At 40.6% G+C, this 26,519-nt stretch overlaps 1 protein-coding gene and 1 pseudogene across 1 annotated transcript in view; one reads left to right on the top strand and one right to left on the bottom strand.

Moving 5' to 3' along the window:
* The window catches only part of umodl1 (uromodulin-like 1), a 31,897-nt gene extending 6,134 nt beyond the window's left edge, over positions 1-25,763 (bottom strand). The window contains exons 1-11 of the mRNA XM_067433824.1: positions 25,569-25,763; positions 23,724-23,963; positions 17,315-17,503; positions 17,122-17,225; positions 10,561-10,741; positions 9,582-9,728; positions 8,258-8,326; positions 8,047-8,172; positions 6,195-6,307; positions 4,820-5,033; positions 1,141-1,610 (exon numbers count right to left, since the gene is read on the bottom strand). Of these exons, the coding sequence (XP_067289925.1) occupies positions 1,141-1,610; positions 4,820-5,033; positions 6,195-6,307; positions 8,047-8,172; positions 8,258-8,326; positions 9,582-9,728; positions 10,561-10,741; positions 17,122-17,225; positions 17,315-17,503; positions 23,724-23,963; positions 25,569-25,644 (1,929 nt within the window). The 5' untranslated portion in view covers positions 25,645-25,763. The remainder of the gene's footprint in view (positions 1-1,140; positions 1,611-4,819; positions 5,034-6,194; positions 6,308-8,046; positions 8,173-8,257; positions 8,327-9,581; positions 9,729-10,560; positions 10,742-17,121; positions 17,226-17,314; positions 17,504-23,723; positions 23,964-25,568) is intronic.
* On the top strand, positions 18,552-18,668 carry LOC137063228 (5S ribosomal RNA; annotated as a pseudogene).
* Positions 25,764-26,519: the final 756 nt, after the last annotated feature.

The raw sequence follows: 26,519 nt of genomic DNA, 5'->3' as shown, positions 1-26,519 counted from the left end.
GCCATAATGAAAACTTTTCACCATTCGTCAATCTTGAGAGCTGTAGTAGTAAAAATGTGCTAAAAGTTTTCGAAAGAGTTCCACATGTAATACCAGCTATTTCGTATGCAAAGAAGTGAGCCAATCACAGCAGTGGGGGTTTAGACTGAAGTCTCACAGCAGCCAATCACAGCAGTGGGGATTTACACAGAAGTCACAGTAGACACGCCCCTTCAAACAGAGCGTTCAAATCAGGGAAGGAAAAATGTAGCCTGGATGCCAGCCGAACTTAGCCCCGCCCACAAATTTATTAGGTCGGGCGGTTCGGTCTGGCCTCGCTCCATAGAGGAGTAATTATCCCCGAACAGAAACTGACCAATGAAATCATCAGGGCGGGCTTTAGCCGATGACGGACAGATGATCAACAGTAGCGTAATCATCACGTCATCAAAGGGGCTTGGGTTATATTTGTTCGAATCCTAAACGGAGAGCTTGTTTGTATCTACATCACCTTCACTATTTCTCTCAGAAATGATGATAATGTTGGGTAAGTACTCTGTGTATCATTAAATTATTTTATTTTTTTACAACACCGGCAAAGATCGTTTATTCCAGCGCGCGTGCAGACAGGGTTGCCAAGTTTCAAGAAAACCCGCCAACTACTAGCCCTAAACAATAGCTTCTCGGGGGGTTCTACGGGGAAAAAATGGTGTTTGGGGGTAAAATGTGTGTTATTTTGGCAAGATTGCTGCTAAAATTCGCACTCATGGGTCTATATATCACATAATAGTCGCTTCAACCCACAGACATAGAAAACAACCCGCGTAAAAAAATGCGGACTTGGCAACACAGTGCAGTTGAGCTCTGTTGACATTTGACAACTAACGTTATGCGTCGCTTCATTGCTCTGATTGGTTGTAGGTCTGTCCAATCGAGGTCTTTCCTGGTTGGGCTGAAACACGCCCCATAATCACAGCGTATGACCACGGCAGGTTAGGAAAAATGCCTTTTATTTCTAAATTATGACAATTTTTGATGTACAAATCATACTAACATTATAAGTGCACCCCAGGAAACATTATAAAACAATGCAGTTCACGACCCCTTTAAAACAAAAAAATAAACTCAATGTATAGCGTTAAATGATACTGGAGGACTTACTTGCTCTCGTGTAGTATTGCACTTATCCCAAGCTGCAGTGAGCCACACATGGGATTCATTTCTTCCGTTGACAACACATTGTGGTTCGCCGAGGTACAGGGCATTCTCTGGGACGCCATAGGCCTGCAAACCTTCTTTCCTGATGAAGACTGATGTATTCGATATCCTGCACTCAACAGTTATATATGAGACCAAGGAGCCAGTAATGTTTGGGCCCTGATGACCGAAAGGGTTTGGTGTGATGGGTATTGTTGTTGAATGTTGAGTGTTTGTTGTGAGTGTGTTAGTCGTGGCAGTCGAAGGCCCTGTTGTGTTGGTGTTGGTCTGAGGACGAGCTGTGTGTGTACTGCTCATAGATGGGTTTCCAAACTGAGTTGCTGTAATAGAAGATTTTGCAGTGCTTGAGGCAGTGGAAGACACTCCAGGATAGTTTGTGGTGGGATTAATGGTCGTTGTGGCGTTCGGTGAATCTATGTCATGAACAGGAAGAAACACAGATGAGAAGATATGCTTTTTAATTGAAACTGTTTTTTGAAATAGAAAAAAATGCAGGAAGAAGTTGATTTTATCTACTGAGAATTGATAGGATTGTTGTCACTTCCTCATGGAGGGATTTTGGGATTACATATTTTGTAGGCAGAGACAAGTTAGCATTTCAGCGTTTCCCCCTTGTGGTGAAAATCCGGTTTTTAATGTTGTTTGTGTATATGTGGTGTTTTTACAGGTTAGGGGGCTATGAGGGGGGAAAGCACAATTATTTGAATATACTCCAGGGTTTCTACTGATACAAAGCCATATGCTAATCGCTGAAGTAACCCTTTAACCCTTACAACACAAACTGATGCAATGTGTAATTCAAAATACAGGTAAAACACCTGTAAAAAAACCAATACGGAAAATTCCTTCATATTCATACAGTACATTGTGCCCTATTTTTACGGCTTTTTTACACTGTACATAAATACATCATCACTCTGGCACTGGATTCCCGCAGTTTTAGTCACGTGCTGTGTCTGTGTTTAAGTGTCTGTGCAAGATCGACTTTGTTATCATGATGAATAAAACATGTACACTGTAAAAAAAAATATTTCGAAAAAAAGTTACCTGGTTGCGTTAACATTTTGAGTTTATTGAAATTACATTTTTGAGTTAATACAATGAACATTTTTTGAGATTCGACAACCTTTATTAAAATATTATTAAAAGATTTTAATTAATCTTAATTGTGTGTGTTTTAGTTCTGATGACGCAGCCAAATAGTGCTATTTTCATGATTTATCAAATTTTTTATGCGGTTCAGATACAATAATATTTTGAGTTTCTATTTATTAAACACATTTACTTCATTGTATCAACTCAAATTTTTTATTTCAATAAACTCCAAATTTTAAGGCAACCAGGTTACTTACTTTTTTAAGTTAAACCAACAAAAAAAATTACAGTGTAATAATTGGACAAAGAGCTATTTTTTGCAATAATCCAAATAATCCTATTGGGTTTTGTCAAGGGAACCAGGGTGATGTTAAATCCTGAGTCGGCCTACAAAAATACGCCGTCACTCTGGCACTGTTTTCCTGCAGTTTTAGTCACAAGTGTCTGTGCTTGATCGACTTGTGTTTGTCTCAATTGAAGGTGTGTGACATGCTAATGAAATCTCTCAACAGTAGCATTATCTTCAGCATGTGCCTGCACAGCTGCGTCCTGGTCTACTGAGGCTCAGATCTGTGTATCCAGACCAACAGGCACAGGTGTATGAGCCAACAGTTTTATTACAGGAAGCCCACGGAGAGCAGTCCGCCTCAGCCTCCAAACACTCATTTACAACGAGAAATAACAAGAGACCAATCACATCGCAAGTCAACATGTCACATCATTAGCAAGTGTGGAAACTGTTCAAACTTCATTTCATGTTTAGTAATAAACCATCAAATAATGCATGAAAGAATAACCACAGTGTAAAAAGAAAATGTTGAGCTAACTTAAAATAATAAGGCAGCTCATCACATTGAACTTTTTAACCAACTCATCCCGAATAAGCTATATCTATTTTTAGATGTGTTTGAAGAAAATGTTGCTAACAAAAGTTGACCTTACTTATATTCACAAGTTTTTGTCCAAAACATGTCCAAATGTTGTCGCAAATATCCAGTTTTTTTGAACAAATATTTTTATGTTCACACTGTAAAAAATTATTTAGAAAAAAAGATACCTGATTGCGTTAAAATTTTGAGTTAATACAATGAAATTTTTTTGAGATTCGAAAACCTTTATTAAAAGATTATTAAAAGATTTTGTAAGCATTTTGGGTAATTGTGTGTGTTTTATTTCTGATGACGCAGTGAAACATGCCAAATAGTGCTATTTTCATGATTTATCAAAAATTGTATCTGGTTCAGATACAATAATATTTTGAGTTTCTATTTATTAAACAAATTTCCTTCATTGTATCAACTCAAATTTTTAATTTCAATAAACTCAAAATTTTAAGGCAACCAGGTTACTTGCTTTTTTAAGTTAAACCAACAAAAACCCAAAAAAAATGTTTTACAGTGCATCTCAGTTCCCAGTATTCATGCCAGTTTGAAAGCATTATAATTATTATTTAAAAAGTATTATTGCTTTGCATTAACTGGCTTGATTTATGCTGTTGCTGTCACGTTTCAGATTTCATATTTTTACTGAATTGCAATTGTTGATCATAACTATGTTTGAGATTTGTGTTGACATGAGACGGTTTGAGATTTTGAGCTGTATGTGCTTTTTATCGTAACTTATTTGCCTCGGTGAAATGGATAAGCTAACTGTGTGCCTCTAGTTTTAAAGGTCCCGTTCTTCGCGTGTTTTCGAAGCTTTGATTATGTTTACAGTGTGCAATATAACATGAGTTCATGTTTCGTGTGTAAAAAAACACAGTATTTTTCACACAGTTGACTTATCTGTACAGCGCTGTTTCCTCTGTCCTAAAAACGGCCTGATGATTTCCTTGTTCTATGAAGTCCCTCCTTCAGAAACACGTAACGAGTTCTTATTGGGCCAGCGCTTCCCGTGTTGTGATTGGACAGGAGCTTAGCGCACTTTGCATTACTCGATGTGCGCTCTTCTCCACGTGGGAGAGCAACGAGACCACGCCTCCTATTTTGCATGTTCTTGTGGGCGGAGCTTTAGTCAACAAACGGTTCTAGTGACGTCATCACAGCAGGAAGTGCAGCGGTGTCGTCCAAACCGGCCGTTCGCTGTCAGCTTAGAAAGGGAACTTCTGTTAAATAAAATATCTCGCTTGGCATTGAACTTTGAGCTTTATAATTGTACAGGTATTATTTATGCTCTAACAGCAACATTACACACTAACTAAAGTTTGAAAGATGGAATCGCGAAGAATGGGACCTTTAAGACGCCAATAATGGTCATGTTGTGTAGTTAACTTTAAAAAACCAAACATGGAGATGAAAAAAAACAAGGATCATAGCTTTGTGCATTGCTAAACATTCTTTGGTCATTTTGACAAGAAGTTTTAAGTTCAAAACAGGATCTGTTACTCATTAGATAAACAAAAGTATTTAAGTTGACTTTAACCGGAGCAAACTAGCTGAGTTAACTTAAAAAGTTGAATGCGATAAGTTGCCTTATTTTTTTAAGATTATTAGATCAACTTTATTTTTTTTACAGTTTTGTCCAGTACCTTGCATGTGTATACTGATATTGCCTACGGTGTATTTGGAGTTCCGTAGAGACACCAGATCTGTGGCGATGCTAGACATGTTCGGGTTGCTGCCGTTTTGAAATGTGATGGAGAAGTTCACGATTACGCTTCCAGCTGAGAGGGATGTTATCTGAATGGTGACCTGTTTCGAGATGAGTAGTGCCTGGAGATCTGGAGGTGAGGACAAAAGGATCTGGGGACACATTTGATAGAGAATCAACACATTTTTGAAAAGTGATCTGGATTTGTTATGAATCAGATAAAGATTTGCATTGTCTTGGGAAAATGTGAGTGATTGCAGAAATCTATGGTGCTGTGAGTGGTTTAATTTTCTGTTAAATTATATTCGTTAAAAATATTTAACGCAACATCCATTTTTTCTGTCATCCTTTGGCTAGCGTTACATTATATGATCACGCTCTTATTCATGCAAATGCTTTTAAACCATTCAAGACAGAAGAGAACGCGCTGACTGTGAATGTCTTGACTATGACACACACACACACACACACACACACAACGCTCTGAAAGAAAGAAGAGAACGCGCTGACTGTGAATGTCCTGACTATGACACACACACACACACACACACACACACACACACACACACACACACACACACACACACACACACGACGCTCTGAAAGACAGAAGATAAACGCGCTGTCTGTGAATGTCCTGACTATGACACACACACACACACACACACACACATGACGCTCAGACAGACAGAAGATAAACGCGCTGTCTGTGAATGTCTAAATGTGCAGCATGATGTTAATAATAGGGACTTTAAGCAACAGCCACTGATGGAACGGCAACAGCGACCGGAAATAAACTTTTAACTGCCGTAGCCAAAGAACGCAAAAATCACTAAGCAACAATAAAGAGACGGCGTAATGGTTCATTTAACATAATTTGACCAAATATAAAGAAACATGTAACTTAAAAAGCAAGGAAATGGTTGCTTTTGGCATTAAATTATAAACAGATACAATTAAAATGCCACATAACTATATTTACTTATCTAATCTGTCACGTATTAATGACTACGGCAAATCAGCTGTTCTCCCGTAGTAGACGGTTACAGTAGAACGTCACGAAGTAGCAGTTAAAGTCGCGCATGCGCAATAGAACGCCAGAACGCCGTTGCCGTTCCATCAGTGGCTGTTGCTTAAAGTCCCTATTAGCACATCTCTAACCTCAGTACGGCCAATAGCTCTAATCTCATATCAGGCTTTTAGTAAACCACGTGGATGTTGTGCACTAGATGATTGGAGAGTGTATTTTATGTCAGGCTTAAATGTTGATGCGTTTTAATTATGTGTTTAGATGAATATGGAATCCATCAAACCTCATCCAGGACAGCTTTACAGAACGTCTTATAAGTTTCACTGGTTTGGTCACTCAAGGCCACTGTGTAATTCATGTTTGTGAAACGGGCCGTAACCAGAAGCGTCTGTCCATCTAAAGAGAGCACAGTGTTTAGTTACCTTAATGTGAACACATTTGATCATGCTGACACACGGTAGTATACAGCTTTAACTATAAATTGTCTAAAATTATACAATAAGCATTAAAGAAACTGTATGTAAGAAATGTATTTCAATCAATCATAAAATGGCCCTGATATGTCTCTAGACATTCAGAAATCATGTTCATTTCAAACACTTCTATCACTGACAACAGTAGTCCGGCCAGGATATTGTCATTATAAAGTTGTTGTTGCAGCCCTCAGCTGATGTTGATGATGTCATGTTGTATTTTGGCCTGAAGCTCCGCCCTCCACCTATCGACCAATCACGAAGTCAGTAGTGTTTGGGGTTGCCAGATCTGCTCTAGTTAGCACAGCTGCAGATCTACAAACGTTCTGCTGATCCTGCAGCCAATCTGGCAACCTCGAGTCAGGGGGAGGGGGATTGCAGTACCAGTTTTGACCACAATCTTACATACACTTCCTTTAGTTAACCCAGTGCTATACTTGCCTGTTCTCACTTTAATCTCATTGGAGTTTCCCCAGTTACCACAGGCAAATGGAGTCACGCGAACAGTATAAAGAACAGCAGGATTCAGGTCCGTGAATGTCCAGTTAAAGTTCTCCACATGTGACATGTTTTTCAGCTCAATGGTCCCGTTTAGCAGAACCAGGTGGAAAATGACCCCAGTTTGGTTGTTGGTGGTCCATGCCACGCTAAAGGCTGATGCATTGACGTCATACGAGAACAGACTGGTGATCTCAGATATGAAGTCTTAACAAAGAAACAAAAAGAAGTTTGATATATCTGGCTATACAAGTCACAACAGGGAATGAAGGGAAATAAATAACATAAACAGCAGTTTTCAAGTCAAAATCAGTATTTTTAGAGTAGTTTTTTCTGAGTGACATACATGAAAGTAAAGACTCATAACTCCAAAAACTATAGCAAGGAGAGTCAAAACAAAAGCTGGGTATTGTTTGATAGAACACTTTTTACATTTTAAGAACAATTTTATTATGTGGCCATTCTCCTGCTGAGAACTGGCTGGAAATAAGGCTGGAGGGAAATCATTTTTTGGTGAAACTTCCCTATATGTGCTGCATCTGGATCAAATTTTGTGGTGATAGCATAAAGTAATCAAATGTACAGCATTTGGAACAAATGTTCGTTTAGCCCTTGACGTCCCCAAATTGACATTTTTAATGAGGAATATCTTCTGATCAGTGCAGTGGATTATGCTGATTTTGGGCTCATTTTAATCATACGAATCTGCTGTAAATAATGCTGTGCATGTTTCATGAAGTTATGAGCGTTAAGAAAATGGGAGGTTAAAGTGTTAGAGTGCAACAAAAATATTTTTTTTAAATAATGAACTGATTCAGACTAATTTAAAATAGATTTGCGTAATCAATTTAGATCAAGATATTTAGAGACAGTACCTCTTTAAGGAGATTTGGTTGAAATTGTTAACTATTATGCATCATTTTATGAATCATGGCAACAAAAATCAACAACACCACTGAATATGAAACTTGAACATAGTAAAACAATGCAAGCATGTTAATTATTCACGTGCATGCTGGAAACCTGGCAAAAGGGACTAAACCCCGAAGCCTTTTTTAATCATTATTAACTTGATCAAAAAATCACGTATACTGTGCTACTTAAAAATCATTAACAAAAATGTCCTCTGCCTGTATGTGTACTTGGCATTTTTGCATAACACACCGCATGTAGAAGCTGGTTGGCGGTGGGGAGGATTATTTGAATGTGAAGAGGGATCAGTAATGGTGGATGGGTCTCCTCCAGAGGGGATGGTACTCATTTGTTCTCCATCAGTATATGTTGTATTACCTTAAACAAGAAGGGAAAACGGCACAAACATGAAACATTTTTGGCTGAGTTAGAACAGAGATAAGCAGAAGTTATTCCAATGAACCTGTCGGGGGGAGAGTAGTCCTGGGTGGAGTGGTGGTGGTGTTCGTGAAGGGAAGTGTAGTACTGAGGGCTGCATTAGAAACAAACAAAAAAAACACTGGTGCTTTCAGAATTATGGGGGTTCATAAACAAAACAAAATTATACTTAAAAGCAGGTGTGTGACCAAAAACCTCCAAGAAGGCCTTAAAAGGAGGACACAGAGCTCTCAAACTCTATTTTAAAGGGTTAGTTCACACAATAACAAAGCATTAACGGATTATGCGTCAGAACGCCGGCTCGCTATTGACTGACGCTGTTCATGTGTGTGAGCTGGCCAATCAGTGGCCAATATTGAGCCGGCGTTCTTTTTTTGTGTATTTATTTTAATTTTTTTATTAACACCACACAGCTACTTTACAAAGTGACAGATAAGGTACATACATATACACAGAGTTTGAGGGAGAAAAGAAATAGAAAATAAATAAATAAATAAATAAATAAATAAATAAATAAATAAATAAATAATAAAAAATAAAAGGGGGGGGTAATAAAAAATAAAAGGGGGGGATTAATAAAAAATAAAAAATAATATTGTATATAAGTTTGGGCAGTAGGTAAATCTAGTGTGATTCGTTATAAGTGACTCTATTTATTATCACAATTTATTTATTTATTTCATTATTATGAATACGGAGTCACTGACTGAGAAATCAATTTCAAAACAATTGAAAACAAACAATAATAATAATTGTAGTAAAAATAGTTATAATAATAATAGTGGCAGCGGTAGTTGCAGCAGCAGTATTAATAGTAATAACAACAATACTAATAATAATACAAAATAACAACATTATTATTATTAAAATAATAATAACAATAATAATAATGATATCTCAGTTTTTTATAGGTTTTTGTATACAATGAGCCGGCGTTCTGACGTAGAGCCCGGAAGAGCAGCAGAAGAGACTGACATGCAAGAAAATAAATTGCTGAATTAAGTCATTATTTTTGTTTAGTGCGCAAAAAAAGTCTTCTCGTGGCTTCATAACACTAAGGCTGAACCACTGGGGTCACATGGACTGTTTTAACGATGTCTTTACTTCCTTTCTGGAGCTTGAAAGTGATAATAATGTTGCAGTCTATGTGTGGTTCAGAAATTTCTCAGATTTTATTAAAAATATCTTCATTTCTGTTTTGAAGATGAACGGAGGTCCTACAGGTTTGGAACGACATGAGGGAGAGGAATTAATGAATTAATGGGTGAACTAAGCCTTTAATATTAGACAAATGTCGGTCTTCATCAGGTAGTTTCATATGGTTGATTGAAAGAAGTGTCCTTTCTTACCCTTTCTTATGCAAACCGTCCCTGGCTGTGAAGGGTTGAGGTCTTCATACCCATGATGACAGACACATGAAGAATATCCTGCTGTATTCATGCAGTCTGCATCTGGAGAACAACTGTTCAATTCTGGAACTGAGCATGGATCCACATCTGTGAAGGAAATGATAATGTATGCATGAGTATGTTTGTAAGATATGGATTCATCAAGATATGGACAGGCTGTAATTGTTACATAAAAAGTAATATTGATCAGGGGTTACAAATTGGTTTAGCTTCATGTGGGCCAGTTGCATAAAGAAGTATTGGCCCCCCTAGGTAAATATGAACAAAGATGGCTGTAAAAATAAATCTGCAGTGTTTATCCTTTTGACAAACGAAGAGGAGAGGTGTGTGTGTGTGTGTGTGTGTGTGTGTGTGTGTGTGTGTGTGTGGGGGGGGGGGGGGGGGGGGGCATGTTTTTGTGACATATGAGGACACAAATGTGTATAATGCCATGGGTATGACACAGGTATTACAGGAGAGGGTGAAATATGAGGACATTACCCATGTCCCCACTTTACAAAAGGCTTATAAATCACACAGGAGGAGTTTTTTAGCCTTTGATCATATTTTTAGCATATTTTGATCATAACTTTTTACTTGTTAATCTTTTTTTTTTCTTTTTTTTTCTTGTTGCACTTTAAGAGTTTTCAGAATTAAAAGTGCGTTATAAATAAAATCTATTATTATTATTATTATTATTATTATTATTATTATTATTATTATTATTATTATTATTATTATTATTATTAATTTACCAGGGGTGCCAATAACTCTGACTACACCTGTAATTGCTGCACATTAGACATCAAGTGGTGACTCAACACAATACAAATGTAAACAAAAATATCAAACATTTAAATATGTTACTATTCACATTAAAAGCACATGAAATGCTTTGATTTCATAATCGCACCAATCACGATGCCTCTACTTGTCGTACCTTGCACGCCCACATCAGTCACCTCCTCAATGTTTCCCAAATGATTCAGTCTTGTGGAGATGTCACCTAGAAAGAAGACATTAGAACAGACCAGCAGGGACGAAGAGGTTGTGAAGGGTCCTGCTGACCATGACCGGACATGATGCACAGAAGTGTCAGCGGTTTCCAGAGCGCCAGTTACCTACGGAGAGAAAGGCTGAGTTAGTTCAATTACACACGTAGTAGCAACTAAAAAACTAACTAAGAGTACTTGACCATTTATTTCAGATACACTTTTTTGTTTTGTTTTTTTTGTTTATTTGAGTAGGGACAAGTATGTCACATAAACACATGTTACATACTACAACATTTTAGCCGAAGCTAATTCTCAATGTCCGTCCCTAGTGAGCCTTTACAAAATTAAACAATACACAGTAAAATTAAACAAAATAATACAATATAAAACAATATCAACAAAGCTGACAATCAGTGGTCACATATTTGACTTCTGATTAAAGTGCACTTTATTGTTACCATTGTTGTGTTTTGCATGCTGAATTTTGAAGTTTGTGTGTGAATTGCAAGATATAGTCATAAATATAGAGGGATTAAGTCAATCCAATTAAAAGTTTAAAAAGTTAAAAGAGGTATTTTAATGTGCAGAGGCACAGGAAGGAAGAGAATCGTCTCAGGTTACGTATGTAACCATGGTTCCCTGAGAGGGAACGAGACGCTGCGTCGAAACGCTAGGGGACGCCTCTGCGTGCCATGTCATGAAGCACTTGTGTAATCAGTCCAATAGCGGGACGATACGTCACGGGCGGGTGACGTCATCGACCAGGAAGCTATAAAGCATGCCCGGACCAAACAGTCACTAGCTTCTGGAAAAGTCGAACAAATCGATCACAGGCATGCCGGGAGTATGGCATCTCGACGCAGCGTCTCGTTCCCTCTCAGGGAACCATGGTTACATACGTAACCTGAGACGTTCCCTATCTCGAGGGAACTTCGAGCTGCGTCGAAACGCTAGGGGACCTCAATACCCACGCCGCCAGAGTCCCAAATGTCTGTATGTGTGAATCAACCCAGAAACACTCGGGACCCCGGTGTAGAGGCTACATCTAGATTGTAAAACCTCACAAATGTATGCGGAGAGGACCACCCAGCCGCATCACATACCTCTGACAATGAAACTCCCGAAATAAGAGCCATAGAGGCAGCCATACTCCTAGTGGAGTGGGCGCGGACCCTCATTGGTGAAGGATGTCCGGCCGACTCATAAGCGAGCGAAATAGCCTTGACTATCCACTTGCTAAGCATCTGCTTTGAAGCCGGTTTTCCCTTGCTCGGGGACCCAAAAACACACAAACAACTGTTCTGAGTTTCGCCACAGGGCAGCCCTGTGGACATATGCATCTAGGGCCCTGACCGGACATAGCAGATTTAGCTTCTCTTGGTCTTGACTAGTGAACGGAGGCGGACAGAAAGCCTGCAGCATTACTGGTCCCGGCACATTAGTCGGGACCTTGGGAGCATATCCTTCCCTCGGGAAGAGAAATGCTTTTACCATTCCTGGTGCAAACTCCAGACAAGAGGGTGCCACTGCCTAAGTAGGCACCCTCGAGCGTGCCGCAGGTCTGCGCCTCAAAGTACCACGAAGGAAACGCATGACCCAAGGGTGTTTCCCCAATGATGCATTATCTAATGGAATATGATAAGCAGATATCGCCGACACATATACTTTCAGTGTTGACGGAGATAACCCTGCGGAGAATTTTTCTTGTAGGAACTCAAGAACTGAACCGAACGGGCAGTTAACAGGGTCCAAAGCCTGGTGCGTACACCAGGCGACAAAAACTCTCCATTTGAGTGCGTAAAGTCTCCTTGTGGATGGTGCTCTGGAGTGCAACATGGTCTCTATCACCTCAGTAGATAGACCCGTGTTTATGAACTGGGCCCCCTCAGGGGCCAAGCCCACCGTTTCCACAGTTCCGGGCGCGGGTGCAGTACTGACCCCCCCGGCCTGCGAAAGAAGATCTCTCCTGACTGGGATTTTCCAGGGAGGACCTTCTAGGAGAGACATAATGTCGGCGAGCCATACTTGGCCCGGCCAGAGCGGGGCTACCAATAAAAGCTGAACCCCGTCCCGGCGGACGCTCTCCAGCACTCCTGGGAGCAATGCCAGAGGGGGGAAGGCGTACAGACGCAGCCTCGGCCACGTCTGTACCATTGCGTCCAGCCCCAGCAGGGCTGGATGCGTTTGGGAGAAATATGCTGGACAGTGTGTCGTCTCTCGAGACGCAAACAGATCCACCTGGGCTCGCCCAAAGCGGATCCACAGCTCCTCCACCACCTCGGGTGGAGTCTCCATTCTCCCAGCATCACCCCCTGCCTCGACAGGGAGTCTGCCGCTACATTCAGGACCCCCGGGATGTACATCGCCCTGAGCGAGAGCATCCTGCCTTGGGCCCATGTTAGCATATGATGCGTCAGCTTCCACACCCGACGCGATCTCAACCCCCCCTGGTGATTTATATACGAGACCACCGAAGTGTTGTCTGACCGAACTAACACATGGCGGCCCCGCAGGTCTGAGAGGAAGTGTTTGATTTTATATGATTGAAACAGCCATCAGCTCCAGCTGGTTTATGTGCCAGGAGAGCTGACGGCTGCTCAGACCTTGGGCCGAGCGGCCACTCATGACCGCTCCCCAGCCAGTTAGGGAGGCATCCGTCGTTAGCGTTACGCGACGACAAGGAGCCCCCAGAACTGGACCTTGGGACAGGAACCAAGGATCTTTTCACTTCACTAAGGCGCGTAGGCAGCGCCGCGTGACCTTGATCAAGCGAAAAAGGGTTTCCCCTCAGGGAGAACCCCTTGGTCCTGAGCCACCACTGTAAGGGTCTCATGTACCGCAGGCCAAAAGGTACCCCGTTGGACGCTGCTGTTATCAGCCCTAACACTCTCTGAAAGTGTTTCACAGTGAGTGACTGACCTAGCTTTATCTGGTTCACGGTATCCAGGATCGTTTTTATCCTGGGAGGGGATAGCCGAGCCGACATTATTTTCGTGTCCCAGACTACCGCCAGAAAAGTAGTGCTCTGCAGCTTATAAGTGCCAGCACACATTTCTTTCCGTTCAACCTTAGCCCCAACACTCTCATATGGGCGAGAACAGCATCTCGATGCTGAACGCCCACTGTTTCGACTATGCTAACACCAGCCAATCGTCGATATAGTTGAGCACGCGAATGCCCTGGAGTCGCACCTGAGCCAGAGCTGCATTCATGCACTTGGTGAAAGTGTGGGGTGATAAAGCTAGGCCGAATGGCAGCACTCAATACTGGTAAGCTTCGCCCCCGAAAGCAAACCTGAAGACCTGTCTGTGCTGCGGAAGGATGGAGATGTGGAAGTATACATTTTTTAGGTCTATTGTGACACACCAGTCCTCGGACCTGACGTGACACACGATCTGTTTTATCGTGAGCATTTTGTTTAGCTGATGCAGATCTAAAAATAGGCCTTAACCCTCCATCCTTCTTTGGAACTATGAAGTACCGGCTGTAAAAGCCCGACTCTTTGCAGAGGGGAGGGACCCGTGTATAGCCTCTTTTCGCAGAAGAGTCTGTACCTCTCGTTCCATGACCAGAGGCTGCTCGGGGGTTACTACCGTAGGAGTAACCCTGCTGAACACGGGTGGGTGTGACCCGAACCCTTTTTATAATGTGAGCAGGACCCATTCTGAGATATTCGGCAGAAGTTTCCACGCTGCCAGAAAATCTACTAAGGGAACCAGCCTCTCGAGGCTGGTCTCTGGATTTTCCTGGGTGGTCAGCCCGGTGTCCTGTAACGGATAACCGGCAGGTAGCAACCGAACTGACCGCCACGGGGCCCTTACGAGAGGGCGCGAACATCCCCAAGCCGCTACGTTTCCGGGCGGACAAGGAGATATATGTTCGCCGGGGACCGCCGCGCCCTGAAGCACCAACGGTGGCAGGGTTGGCAGACCGGCCCCCCCCGATGGCACCGGGAACGAGCGGGCGCCTCGGCGAGCCGCACTCTCCCGGAGGGGACTGCCATCGGAAGTCCTGCGCCTTTGACGTCAGGACTTCTTAGCCGAAGGCCTTCCTAGCAGTAAGGACGGCCCTCAGATCCGCCCTACCACGGGAAGGTCCCGGCTGAGCGCGTCGCCCGGACCCCCGATCTCTCTGCGGGGGGGGCCCCAAGCGGCCACGCTCTCTCTTTGTTTTGCTCGGTGTAGGTTTGAGAAAGGATGTACTCGGCTGAGGCTGCCCCGCCCGACAGCCCCAGAGGGACATTTTGATTTATTTATTTATTATATATATATATATATATATATATATAAATATATATATATATATATATATATATATATATATATATATATATATATATATATATATATATATTTCACATCTCAATATCAATATCCCCCAGCAGGTCTGCTTGTTTTATATGCTTGCAGGGCAACCGCCGTATACAAACCGGCGGCCGCCTGATCTGCTGCCGAATATGCCCTACCCCCAAAGCCGACTTTTTTTTTTTTTTTTACCGGCTTGTTGTGGGCAGCTGTGGGGCTGTGTGACGATGTGGACTCGGGGGAGAGATAGCTCGCAAGCGTCTCTTCCCCGCGAGACATCGTCGCCCTTTCTGAATGATAGATGCAGACCCATAATCTACGCGATGCCTCGGCAAACACGCGATCTGAGCCACTAAACTCAACCCCATAATCTACACGCTGCCTCGGCAAGCGCGAGATCCGCGATCGAGTCATAGAATCTATATTGTAGACCCGTGATCTACACGCTGCCTCGGCAAACGCGAGATCCGAGCCACTAGATTCAGCCCCTCGTAATCTCAAACATACTGTCTGCTCGCCATTATATTGTTCTTTCTCTTTCTTATTTTATTTATATATTTATTTATTTTTTGGCGAACTTCTTGACACTCGGCCGGCCAGTCTAAACTTAACCTGGACACAGCGCGAGTTACACCAATAGCACCTCTTTTTATGAGTGTGTGTGTGTCGTTTTCTTTTGGCAGATCATCATTAGCGCTAACAACATCCAGTTCCTCGGAGCTGGAGTGCTGCTGCGCTTGTGCCTCAGCGCGAGCGGAAGAAAACCGCAGAGCGTGCTTCCAGCTCGCTAACTGAGGCATGAGATCCAGCGGGTAAAGGCAGAGATAGGGGATCACCCGTCTCTAACCCCGCCACTAGATCCGACTGCGATCCCCAGGACGCGAGCCTTCGCTGCGCCTCGGCAACAGCGGGACCCGAGCCCTGAGGACCGCGAGCCAAAGCACTCTCCTCGAAGAGTGCCCGGCGTGATCTTAATATGCGCATTGGGAGTCTCTCGCAATGCTCGCAGCCGACCCCCTCGAGAGCTGACTGGGCATGCTCGAGCCCCAAACACATCACACATTAGGACGTGTGTATCCCCACCCGTGATGTAACGTGGGCAGGGAGGAACACAACACCTATACTGACTTGCCATATTTCTTTCTTTCTTTCTTTCTTTCTTTCTTTTTTGAACACACACACAATAAATGGACATACAATTCACACAGAGCGCTTGTGAAGACACAGAAGCTAGTGACTGTTTGGTCCGGGCATGCTTTATAGCTTCCCTGTCGATGACGTCACCCGCCCGTGACGTATCGTCCCGCTATTGGACTGATTACACAAGTGCTTCATGACATGGCACGCAGAGGCGTCCCCTAGCGTTTCGACGCAGCTCGAAGTTCCCTCGAGATAGGGAAACTACTTTTTTTTTAAAGCTACACTGTGTAACTTTTTGAGTTTATTCTTAGCTAAACACACTTCTTTCAAAAATATATGTGCTCATTAATGTATATTTACTTCTTTTAAGTAATTAAGTATTCCCGTAAGTTTATAATATGCCATTGAAAACACATACGGGTGAGGGGTTCGAATGCCGGTCGCCATGTTGCCCCTCCATCTTGAAAGTACAGTAGCCAAAGAGGGACATACCCGTAAATTCAAGCTTCGCCTTAAACATTTTAACACTCAATGGCACCGTGTCGAATGTGAAGAGGGGGATTGCCGTGTTAATCTTGGGTTAAATCGGCCACCGTAGGAGTTAAAACGAAATCAGAATTGAGAGGAACAGAAACTATTATTCAGTGGATGGTCATATAGCTTTACACCGCTAGATGGGGGGAAATATCACACAGTGGAGCTTTAAAGGAAACTGGACTGGACAAGAGAATATAGTGTGAAGGGCAGTTACTGGTGGTAATGCAATAAATTGGATGTGAGCTGCCATAAAACTCCACAGAAGATGTCTTTGTCGGATCATTGTATTGTCTACGTCTCCCGGTTCCCCGTGATCGCTGTTAGTTTGTATTTTATATTTCTGATTATGTGTTTGTTGTATTTGTTAATAAATTTTCCTCTTTTTACACTTGAATCCTCGCACCAGTTTTTCATTGTAACGTAACAAGAATCCCTGTTGGATTTTACAGTGTAGGTATAGGGAGCTCACTTTGTTTTAAAACTCAGTTCATGATATAGCTGAATGATAGAGCAATGATTACAAACCATTGAGTACAGAAGTCTGGTGTGGTTGAAGAGTCCTTTGTCCATAGTTACTAGCTGAAAGCTCGTCTTAACTGTTATTGTCACATTAAAGCAGGTTCTGTTGGCTTGGGGACAAAGGGACATTTTAAACTTGAATGTTTTTTAACAATGTGCTATAAGAATTCTGGGATGCAGTGTAAGGGATTGTGTGTACCTGGTACTGGGTTTGAGCACTGATAGATGTTGGAGATGTTTTCTTTCTGACAGCATTTTTGCCACTGAGGACAATCTATGTCCCACTTGCACATGGAGCCAGAAGTTGAATGATTCCTCAGAGACCCCGTCACACTCGCTGAGGGACACAGGCCTGGCTTAGATGTGAATTCTGCACTTCTGTTCAAGGCTGAGATAATAGCAATATGTTAAGACAATCCACAGCATCTCTTCTCTTTCCTGGGACAAGTGTACAATCTATTTCAAATTAAAGGGATAGTTCACCCAAAAATGTAAATTGTGTCATTAATTCCTCCTGTGGTTGGACAGCCGTCAGACCTCCGCTCATCTTCACACACAGATGAAGATATTAGTGTTGAAATCCGATGGCTCAGAAAGGCCTTCATTGACACCAATGTCATTTCCTCTCTCAAGACCCATAAAGGCACTAAAGACGTCGTTACAAAGCCCATCTCACTACAGCGGCTCTACAATCATTGATGAAGACACGAGAATAGTTTTTGTGCCAAAAAGAATAAATGACGACTTATAGTGATGGCCGATATCAAAACATCGCTTCGTAAAGCTTAGAACCGTTATGAATCAGTAGGTGCGTTTACATGCAGCACTGTAATCGGTTTATAAGTCCAATCCAAATGAAAATGCTCCATATAAACACCTCAATCGGAATAAAAATGCCTAAACCGAATGAAATTGTAATCGGTTTGAGAGGGGTGGGATAAACCTTTTCATGAACCGATCAAACAAAAAATATAACCATGTAAACGACCTGACCCGATTACTTTTCAGTGTGCGTTCTTATATGACGTCATACACAGTGCGTGCCACGCTCACACGCAGGCTATAATGTTGAGAGGAACGTTTATTTTTCTGAGGTGTAAGTAGGGCTGGTCGATTCCGAAATTTTTGGAATAGATTCCGATTCCAATTCCTGTTTCCGGAATCGAAGGAGTCGATTCCAAGAATCGATTCTGCACTGTTGTTTTCGATTCCTTTTCGATTCTTCTTTTTTTTAACAAAATCGATGGAGGAACCTAGTTCCGGAGTTACCGCAGGATACAAGGATGTAGAAAGTATCATTCTCCAAAACTTTATTTGTAAAATGATGATACATTTCCATAACTGGTGAATTTTAAATGATGGATTCTCCTAAAATGGCCCATATAGCCCAGAAGTAAATGCGATTTTGCCAAATAAATAAAAAGGAATGCACATTAACCAGCAGCCATATCACCCTGTAGCCCAAGACTGGTTTCCCACTGAAGCTAAGCAGGGCTGAGCCTGGTCAGTACCTGGATGGGAGACCAACTGGGAAAACCAGGTAGCTGCTGGTAGAGGTGTTAGTGAGGCCAGCAGGGGGCGCTCACCCTGTGGTCTGTGTGGGTCCTAACGCCCCAGTATAGTGATGGGGACACTATACTGACAAAGAGCACCGTCCTTCGGATGAGACGTTAAACCGAGGTCCCGACTCTCTGTGGTCGTTAAAAATCCCAGGATGTCCTTCGATAAAGAGTAGGGGTGTAACCCCGGCATCCTGGCCAAATTTGCCCATTGGCCTCTGTCCATCATGGCCTCCTAATAATACCCATATCCTGATTGGCCTAATCACTCTGTCTCCTCTCCACCAATCAGCTGGTGTGTGGTGAGCGTTCTGGCGCAATATGGCTGCCGTCGCATCATCCAGGTGATGCTGCACATTGGTGGTGGTTGAGGAGATTCCCCCTTCTATATGTAAAGCGCTTTGGGTGTCTAGAAAAGCGCTATATAAATGTAATGAATTATTATTATTATTATTATTATTATTCATGGATGTGCATTTATAGCATGTTTAAAACTACATGACATGTCTAAAATGCATGTGCACAGTTAAGTTAAACGATGTTCAAATAAGTGCTTTTGCACAGAATGCACGAGGCAACATAACCACAATATTAACAAAAGCAATAATATAAGAGTGTGCAGTTTATTTGTCAATCAGATGCGCGAGCAAGTTGCGTTTATTACTATAGCAACATAGACTCGGTCATTAAGCTGTACTCTAGTCTAGGCGCATTTTCTTTCATTTATCAATGGATTAAAGAAAATAAAAGAAAATAGAAAATTAAAATAAGACCCTCACATCTGCATCTGTAAGCAGCGCTCAAAACCTACCGTTGTGGACAACAACCATTTCACAATTTAAAATTATGGAGTTTTTGTGTGCAAAATGTAGCAAACTTGTCCACGATGCAGGATCACAGAAGGAAACAATGACAATAAACACTATTACAGAGCTGCCAACTCTCACGCATTGGCCGTGAGACACACGCATTTGATTGGTTTCACACGCTCACACGCCACACTCTTGATTTCTCACGCTGAAGTGTCAACCCTGTCGGTCAAATGCCTGAAAGATAAGTTTATCTATAGATCTACCTGATGAGCCACTCGTAATCGATTAGTTATGCTTTCGGTGAGGGGGTTCAAGATAAATGTGCAACTAAATAAGTGTAGCGCGATCAAAAGCTACATTCCGTTTTGAGTTCTGACGAGAACGAGCAATGAGCGAAGCGCGAAAGCGTTGCTAGTTAACTATGGTCGCAAGTTCCATCATTAACGTTAAACGAGTTGGTGTTTCCCGAAACATTGTTCCAACAAACGTTTGCAAACTGCATCACAAAGTTGGTTGGAATGACAGCTCTCGACCTGTGATTATAGCAGAGTATCTTGGTTTCATGACGTGGACTTATGTCCATTTTTTAACGAAACAATTCGTAACGAAAATAAATAGTCAAGCAATGCGCACGCGAGCAGCTCATGACTGCAGTCTCAGATCGGTTCTGTTCGTGCTTCATCACTGCATGTGCTGTGAGTAACCTGCATCTTTAGCCTAATCCTGACTCCTGAGGATCTCATTTAAGTTGCATACATTTTGTTCTTGCACTGATGTTAAATTTGTAGCCATTTTGCCCTTTGACAGCCAGTTTGAGATATAGGCTATATTTCAGAATTTTGTGCAATAATTCTGACAGTTTTTCCCATTGAAATGACTGGGAAAAAGTGTCCCAATAAACCCGAATTCACCCCATACTCTGTGAAATCATAATTACATTGCATTATGTTGCTTGGAACCCAAAATATTACAACATTCTTCATTAACAGTTGTTCAGTTATTTGTAACAATCTCATTGTAAAAAAAGAAGAAGAATAAAGTAGTTTCAATATAGCTAGCTACTTTTTGAAAGTGTAGCTACTTTTTCATAAGGGTAGCTTGAATGTAACTTAACTACTTAAAGTAGTTTTACTACAAAACATTTTTTTTTTAGATCAGCCACAGCAAAAAAAAAAGAGCCCCACAACAGACAGGACAGACAGATTTTTTTCCTTTTTCTTCCTTGTAAAAGTATGCTGTAGGTTGATAATGTATAATCAATTTGTTCTATTTAGAGAAAATCATGGCTCTAGTCAGGGGGCGTAACTTCAGTGCAACCCTACCCACATCGGGGTACTGGCGACAAAGTGACTCCACATGATATTGTGACACTCACATTTCAAATGAAATGCACTGGTTTCAGATTCGAAAATCACACGGCATTCGCCCTCAACCGCCACGCTTAGGATACTGACCACCTTTTCATCAGAGCACGTGAGCGAAGCAGACTGGTGTGACGCGCTAGATATTCCGTTGTATGCCAGTGCGCTCCACTCACACTTCCCTCTAAAATGTGAATTGTTTGATTTAAAAGTAGCAATTTCAAGCTTTCTGTAGACGTGTTTCATGTTTATGTCATGTGATAAGTATTCAGTGAGTTTCAGATTCTCTCGCAGACAGAAAGTGCACCGTTTTTATTTTACAAAAGCACAAAGTTTTGTTGTTATTGTAAGTTTATTATAAATTATGTCTCACATTTATCTGTATGACTAAAAATAATATCCGCTATCATGACTAGTGAGGAAAAAAAACATCAGAACTCGCCGGCGCGATTGACGTGCGTAACAAAACCTCTTGCCTGTTTCCGGGGCCTTCCAGTAAAGCTGAAATGATAGGCTAAGTCTTTCTTGAATACATGTTTTAATTAGGCCTATAGATAGTTATTATATGTGTGCCTTTAAAGCAATAGGCTATGCTATATTTTATAAAGTGTAATAGATGTAACTTGTCTGGAGTGCTAAATTGCAGAGCTGGTGCAAACGTATCCATATTGATATGATCAGATCAGACGCTTTCTCTTTAAAATGTCGTATTTGTTGTTGTTATTTATTTTTTTAATAATAATTGCACAGCATATATTCACATATAGGCAATTCATCTAAACGGCGTCGGGATGTTCATTAACCGTATAACGCTGTGAAGTTAGCCAGTTTTTTTTAACCCCAAAGCAAAGTATGATCAAGAATACGAGCGTGTGTGTTGGAGAGAGATGCACGCAAAAAGAACTATAGCAAACTAAGCTACTGATTTTAGTTGGTCTAAATCATGGACGGCCAACTAAAATGGTCTAAATCAATTCCATTTGTAGCCTTAAATTAAATAGCTCAGTATTTTTTTCTGCCTGTATTGGGCATAAGATTAGTAGCCTAATGAATGTGTGCATATTGTGAATTAATTTAATAAACATAATTACCTTTCCCAATAGCCTTCAATAAATTAACGTGTCTGCGAAAATGATTCATAAAACATAAATATCAGTTAACCAGATTTACTTTCTTCACTGACGAAAATTGTCCCTGACATGGTTTTTAAGCTATTTTTATCAAAAAAAATTTGGTCTTCAGAACATATTAAAATGCACATATGTAGATCATAGAAATCAAAATTTTCTCGGGGGTGCATGCCCCCGAACCCCCCTAACTACCTCTCATTAGGAATCTCAGTGATTATAAAACCGTGCCTTTATTATGATTAAGGAATGTAGGTCTTATACAGAATAAGGCCTTAATATTTGATTTATAAGTAACAATAAACAGCCAATATCGCAATATAGAATTGGACGCTAAACTAAAGTGTTACCATTTTTGTCATACCCTCACTGGCCTCACTGGGCCCGTCATTACTAAGTTACGTCACTGTCTCTAGTGCTTTAAAATTGTGTGTGTCTATAGGATGTATATACAAACCGTCATATAGATGCAAAAAACAATAGTACCCCATTCAAATGCTGATGCATAAATAGAGAGAGCTATTATTATTATTTATTTTAGCAATTTCTGCTTTGTACGGCAACATTTTGGTTGGCACCACTAAATCTCACTCTAAGTTTTTTTGAAAAGTTGGCAGCTCTGCTATTAAACTAAGCGATACGCGTTCACATGGCTTGATTTGAACGTTTCATACCATAAAAATAAGTAGTTAGAATTACGTTCTAGTGACGTCATCACGCAATGACGCAAAAAAACCCAGCTGAATTGCTTTATTTTTAACTCGTTATTTGAAACTAACTGTTCAAAAGAACCTTTTGCAAAAATTAAATAGACTTCCAATCATTATTAGTAAGCGAGAGACAAGTGAATAAAGAGGAGACGATTCCCCGCGATGGAATCGATTCCAAACGTTGGATTCGACTCTCGATTCCCAACTCCTTGGAATCGAGGAATCGATTCTTTTTGGAATCGATTCCCAGCCCTAGGTGTCAGCTTTTTATTTTGTAAGACGTTATGAAGATTGGCATAATGACACAGACACACAGACATAGCCTGGCTTCATCCTCTCATCTTGACAGCGTTTGTCCCAGCCTGACAGAAGAATTATTATTTTTCTGAGGCTATTATTACACTTTCCAACAAATAAATACCTTTTATAAAACCGTATAAGTCCTGGTGGCCGTTGAGAGTTGCTATGGCATCCGCGAACACATTCAGCTGCTGGAGAGGATATGGTCAACATTTCTGAAGCGGCAGACAAACTGCTCTGTGATGATTGCGATTGAAACTCAGCACATGTAAACCCCAGATCGGTTTAGATAACGTCTCATGTAAACGGTCCACTAAATCTTTCAATCGGATTTATTTTAATCGGACTTTGGCGATCCGAATCTTGAATCGATTCACTGATTCATTACGTTTCGAAGCTTCAGGAAGTGGTGTTTTGAAATCGTCCATCAGTATATCGTTATTTAGTTTGTATTTTTTGCGCACAAAAACTATTCTCGTGTCTTCATAAAATGATTGTAGAGCCGCTGTAGTGAGATGGGCTTTGTAATGACGTCTTTAGTGCCTTTATGGGTCTTGAGAGAGGAAATGACATTGGTGTCAATGAAGGCCTTTCTGAGCCATCGGATTTCAACACTAATATCTTCATCTGTGTGTGAAGATGAACGGAGGTCTGACGGCTGTCCAACCACACGAGGAATTAATGACAGAGTTTTCCTTTTTGGGTGAACTAACCCTTTAATGTGTTTGAAAATACTCACACACGGCACAGTAACTCCCAACTTGTTCATAGCCATGGCAACATTTCATGACCTGTTTGGACATGTTATACACCTGTGTGTGGTATTCTGTCTTATAAACCGTGACATCACACATTTTCCATGGCAGCCAGCCTCCACACGGCCTCCTCTGGGTGAGCGAGGTTGGAAAGGAGATCACATTGGTCACCGAAACGAGCTCAGTCACATTACACAGATGATACCCCGACAGAGTCCCATATCCTGGAAAATAAAAGAAATTCAAAATGGTCTGGAGTAGACAAATTCTTCAATTTTATAGCCATTATGAATGAATGAATGAATGAGTGAGTGAATGAATGAATGAATGAATGAGTGAGTGAATGAATGAATGAATGAGTGAGTGAATGAATGAATGAATGAGTGAGTGAATGAATGAATGAATGAAATTATTTTATTTCGAGCAATATATAAAGGCACATAAGAAAGGCAAAAAAAAGAAGAAGCAATCAGTACAACTAGTTAAATTCATCATACTTTGACATCACAGTATCAACTGTTGCTCGAAAAGGAGTGGGTAGAACAACTTATTTAAACCCACCCCGGTTACAATTAAACAGGAAAAACAACAACAACAAAACGAACAAAAAAGAGCCTTCTTAATTATTGACATTATCCAACATTTAATTACAATATAATATATATTCAACAACAAAAAACCCACAACATTCCTTGGATACACACCATATATCACAGCCAGTATTATTATAATTGGATTATGATCCTCTAATATGCTGATATGGTGCTCACTAAACATTTATTTATTTAACAAGTTTTTTCTACATTCATTTGTTAGAGTAGCTGTGAATATGGTAACACTTTACAGTAAGGTTGTATTAGTTAACATTAGGTAACTACATTAGTTAACATGAACTAATAATGAACTGCACTTATAAAGAATTAATTTATCTTTGTTAATGTTATTTCAACATTTACTTTATTTACATTTATCTTATTAACATTAGTCTTATTCACTATAGTTAACATGAACTAACCATGAACAACACATTTAGCATGAGTTAAACTTTGTTAATAGTTTGTTCATGTTAGTTCACGGTGCATTAACTAATGTTAATAAGATTTTAATAAAGTATTAGTAAATGTTGAAATTAACATTAACCAAGTTAAATTAATCCTTTATAAGCACGGTTCATTATTAGTTCATGTTAACTAATGTTAACTAATGAACTTAATTGTAAAGTGTTACCAAAAATATTAAAAACTCTAATGTTTTTAATCACAGTTCATTACAGAATAAAATGTGTGGAAATTACAGAAAGAAAAAAAAATGATTCACAGCACTAAAAATATAACTAAAAAATGAATCAAAAATCAATGAGATTTATTGGAAATGCGAGTTTCAGCTGATTCTTTGCTTGTTATTGTATTTTTATGGAGAAGGAAATGCCCATAAGAGGTTCAAAGATGAAACTATTGCTCAGGTTCGCCAAGATACCAATGTATGAAATTAAAAAGATTTCAATATGAACCTGAATTTCTCATCAATATTTCTATCCGCAGTCATTTTATACTTTATCCTGTTTCCTTTGAATCACCATTTTATGTCTACAACTCTTTTAATTAATCCTTGTTTTTATTTTTTATTCTTATTTCTCATGCATGTGTTATGACTATTTTAATCAATTTCTATGTAAAGCACTTTGAATTGCCATTGTGTATGAAATGTGCTATAAACTTGCCTGCCCTGCCCTGCCTTGTATTTCTCATTTTTGAAATTATTTTCTAATCACACACAGTTTCAATACTGAAATAAGACACCTGTGGATAACGTAAGTAGAGTTTTCCTACCTTCAAATAAAGTATTATGCCCCGTTCCAAGGCCAAGAAGAGATGAGATTAACCAGGTACCAACAACCCAATGCATTCTGAATATTGATTTGCCGAATACTTGCTTCTCGGTTTTAAAAACCACAAGTCATTGTGAATAAAACAGGTTACTCTGAGCTTCATGTGCACTGTTGTAAGCAAACGCTGCTCCTTTCCCTTCTCCCAAACGCCCTTCAGCTCCCTGGGGTGACTCCTGTAACAACAGTGGAAAATCAAGGACATTTTTAAAAGCACTTCACTTTCAGATACTGTATGCCGCAATACGGGACACTGAGAAATTTCCTTTAAAGGGTTAGTTCACCCAAAAATGAAATGTCTGTCATTAACTCCTCTCCCTAATGTCGTTCCACACCCGTAAGACCTCCGTTCATCTTCACACACAGTAATGTGTATGCAGCGTATGCAAGTGTATGCACACTATACTGTCCATGTCCAGAAAGGGAATAAAAACATCATCACAGTAGTCCATATGAGACATCAGTGGGTTAATTAGAGTCTCTTGAAGCATCAGAAATACATTCGGATCGCGTGTCAAAATGCTGAAATTAAGTGACATTGGCGATCCGGGTCATGAATCAATTCGCTGATTCATAACCGTTCAAATCTTTATTTGAGGATTGAAAACAAATGCGGAAGAGAAGTCAATGCTGAATAAAGTCGTAGTTTTTGTTATTTTTGGACCCAAATGTATTTCTGATGCTTCAAGAGACTCTAATTAACCCACTGATGTCTCATATGGACTACTGTGATGATGTTTTTATTCCCTTTCTGGACATGGACAGTATAGTGTGCATACACTTGCATACGCTCTCGGACTAAATATAAAATATCTTAAACTGTGTGTGAAGATGAACGGAGGTCTTACGGGTGTGGAACGACATTAGGGAGAGGAGTTAATGACAGACATTTCAT

The sequence above is a fragment of the Pseudorasbora parva genome, chromosome 23, assembly GCF_024679245.1.
Source record: "Pseudorasbora parva isolate DD20220531a chromosome 23, ASM2467924v1, whole genome shotgun sequence".
Taxonomy (NCBI): Eukaryota; Metazoa; Chordata; class Actinopteri; order Cypriniformes; family Gobionidae; genus Pseudorasbora; species Pseudorasbora parva.
This window is presented reverse-complemented; position numbering and strand designations above follow the sequence as displayed.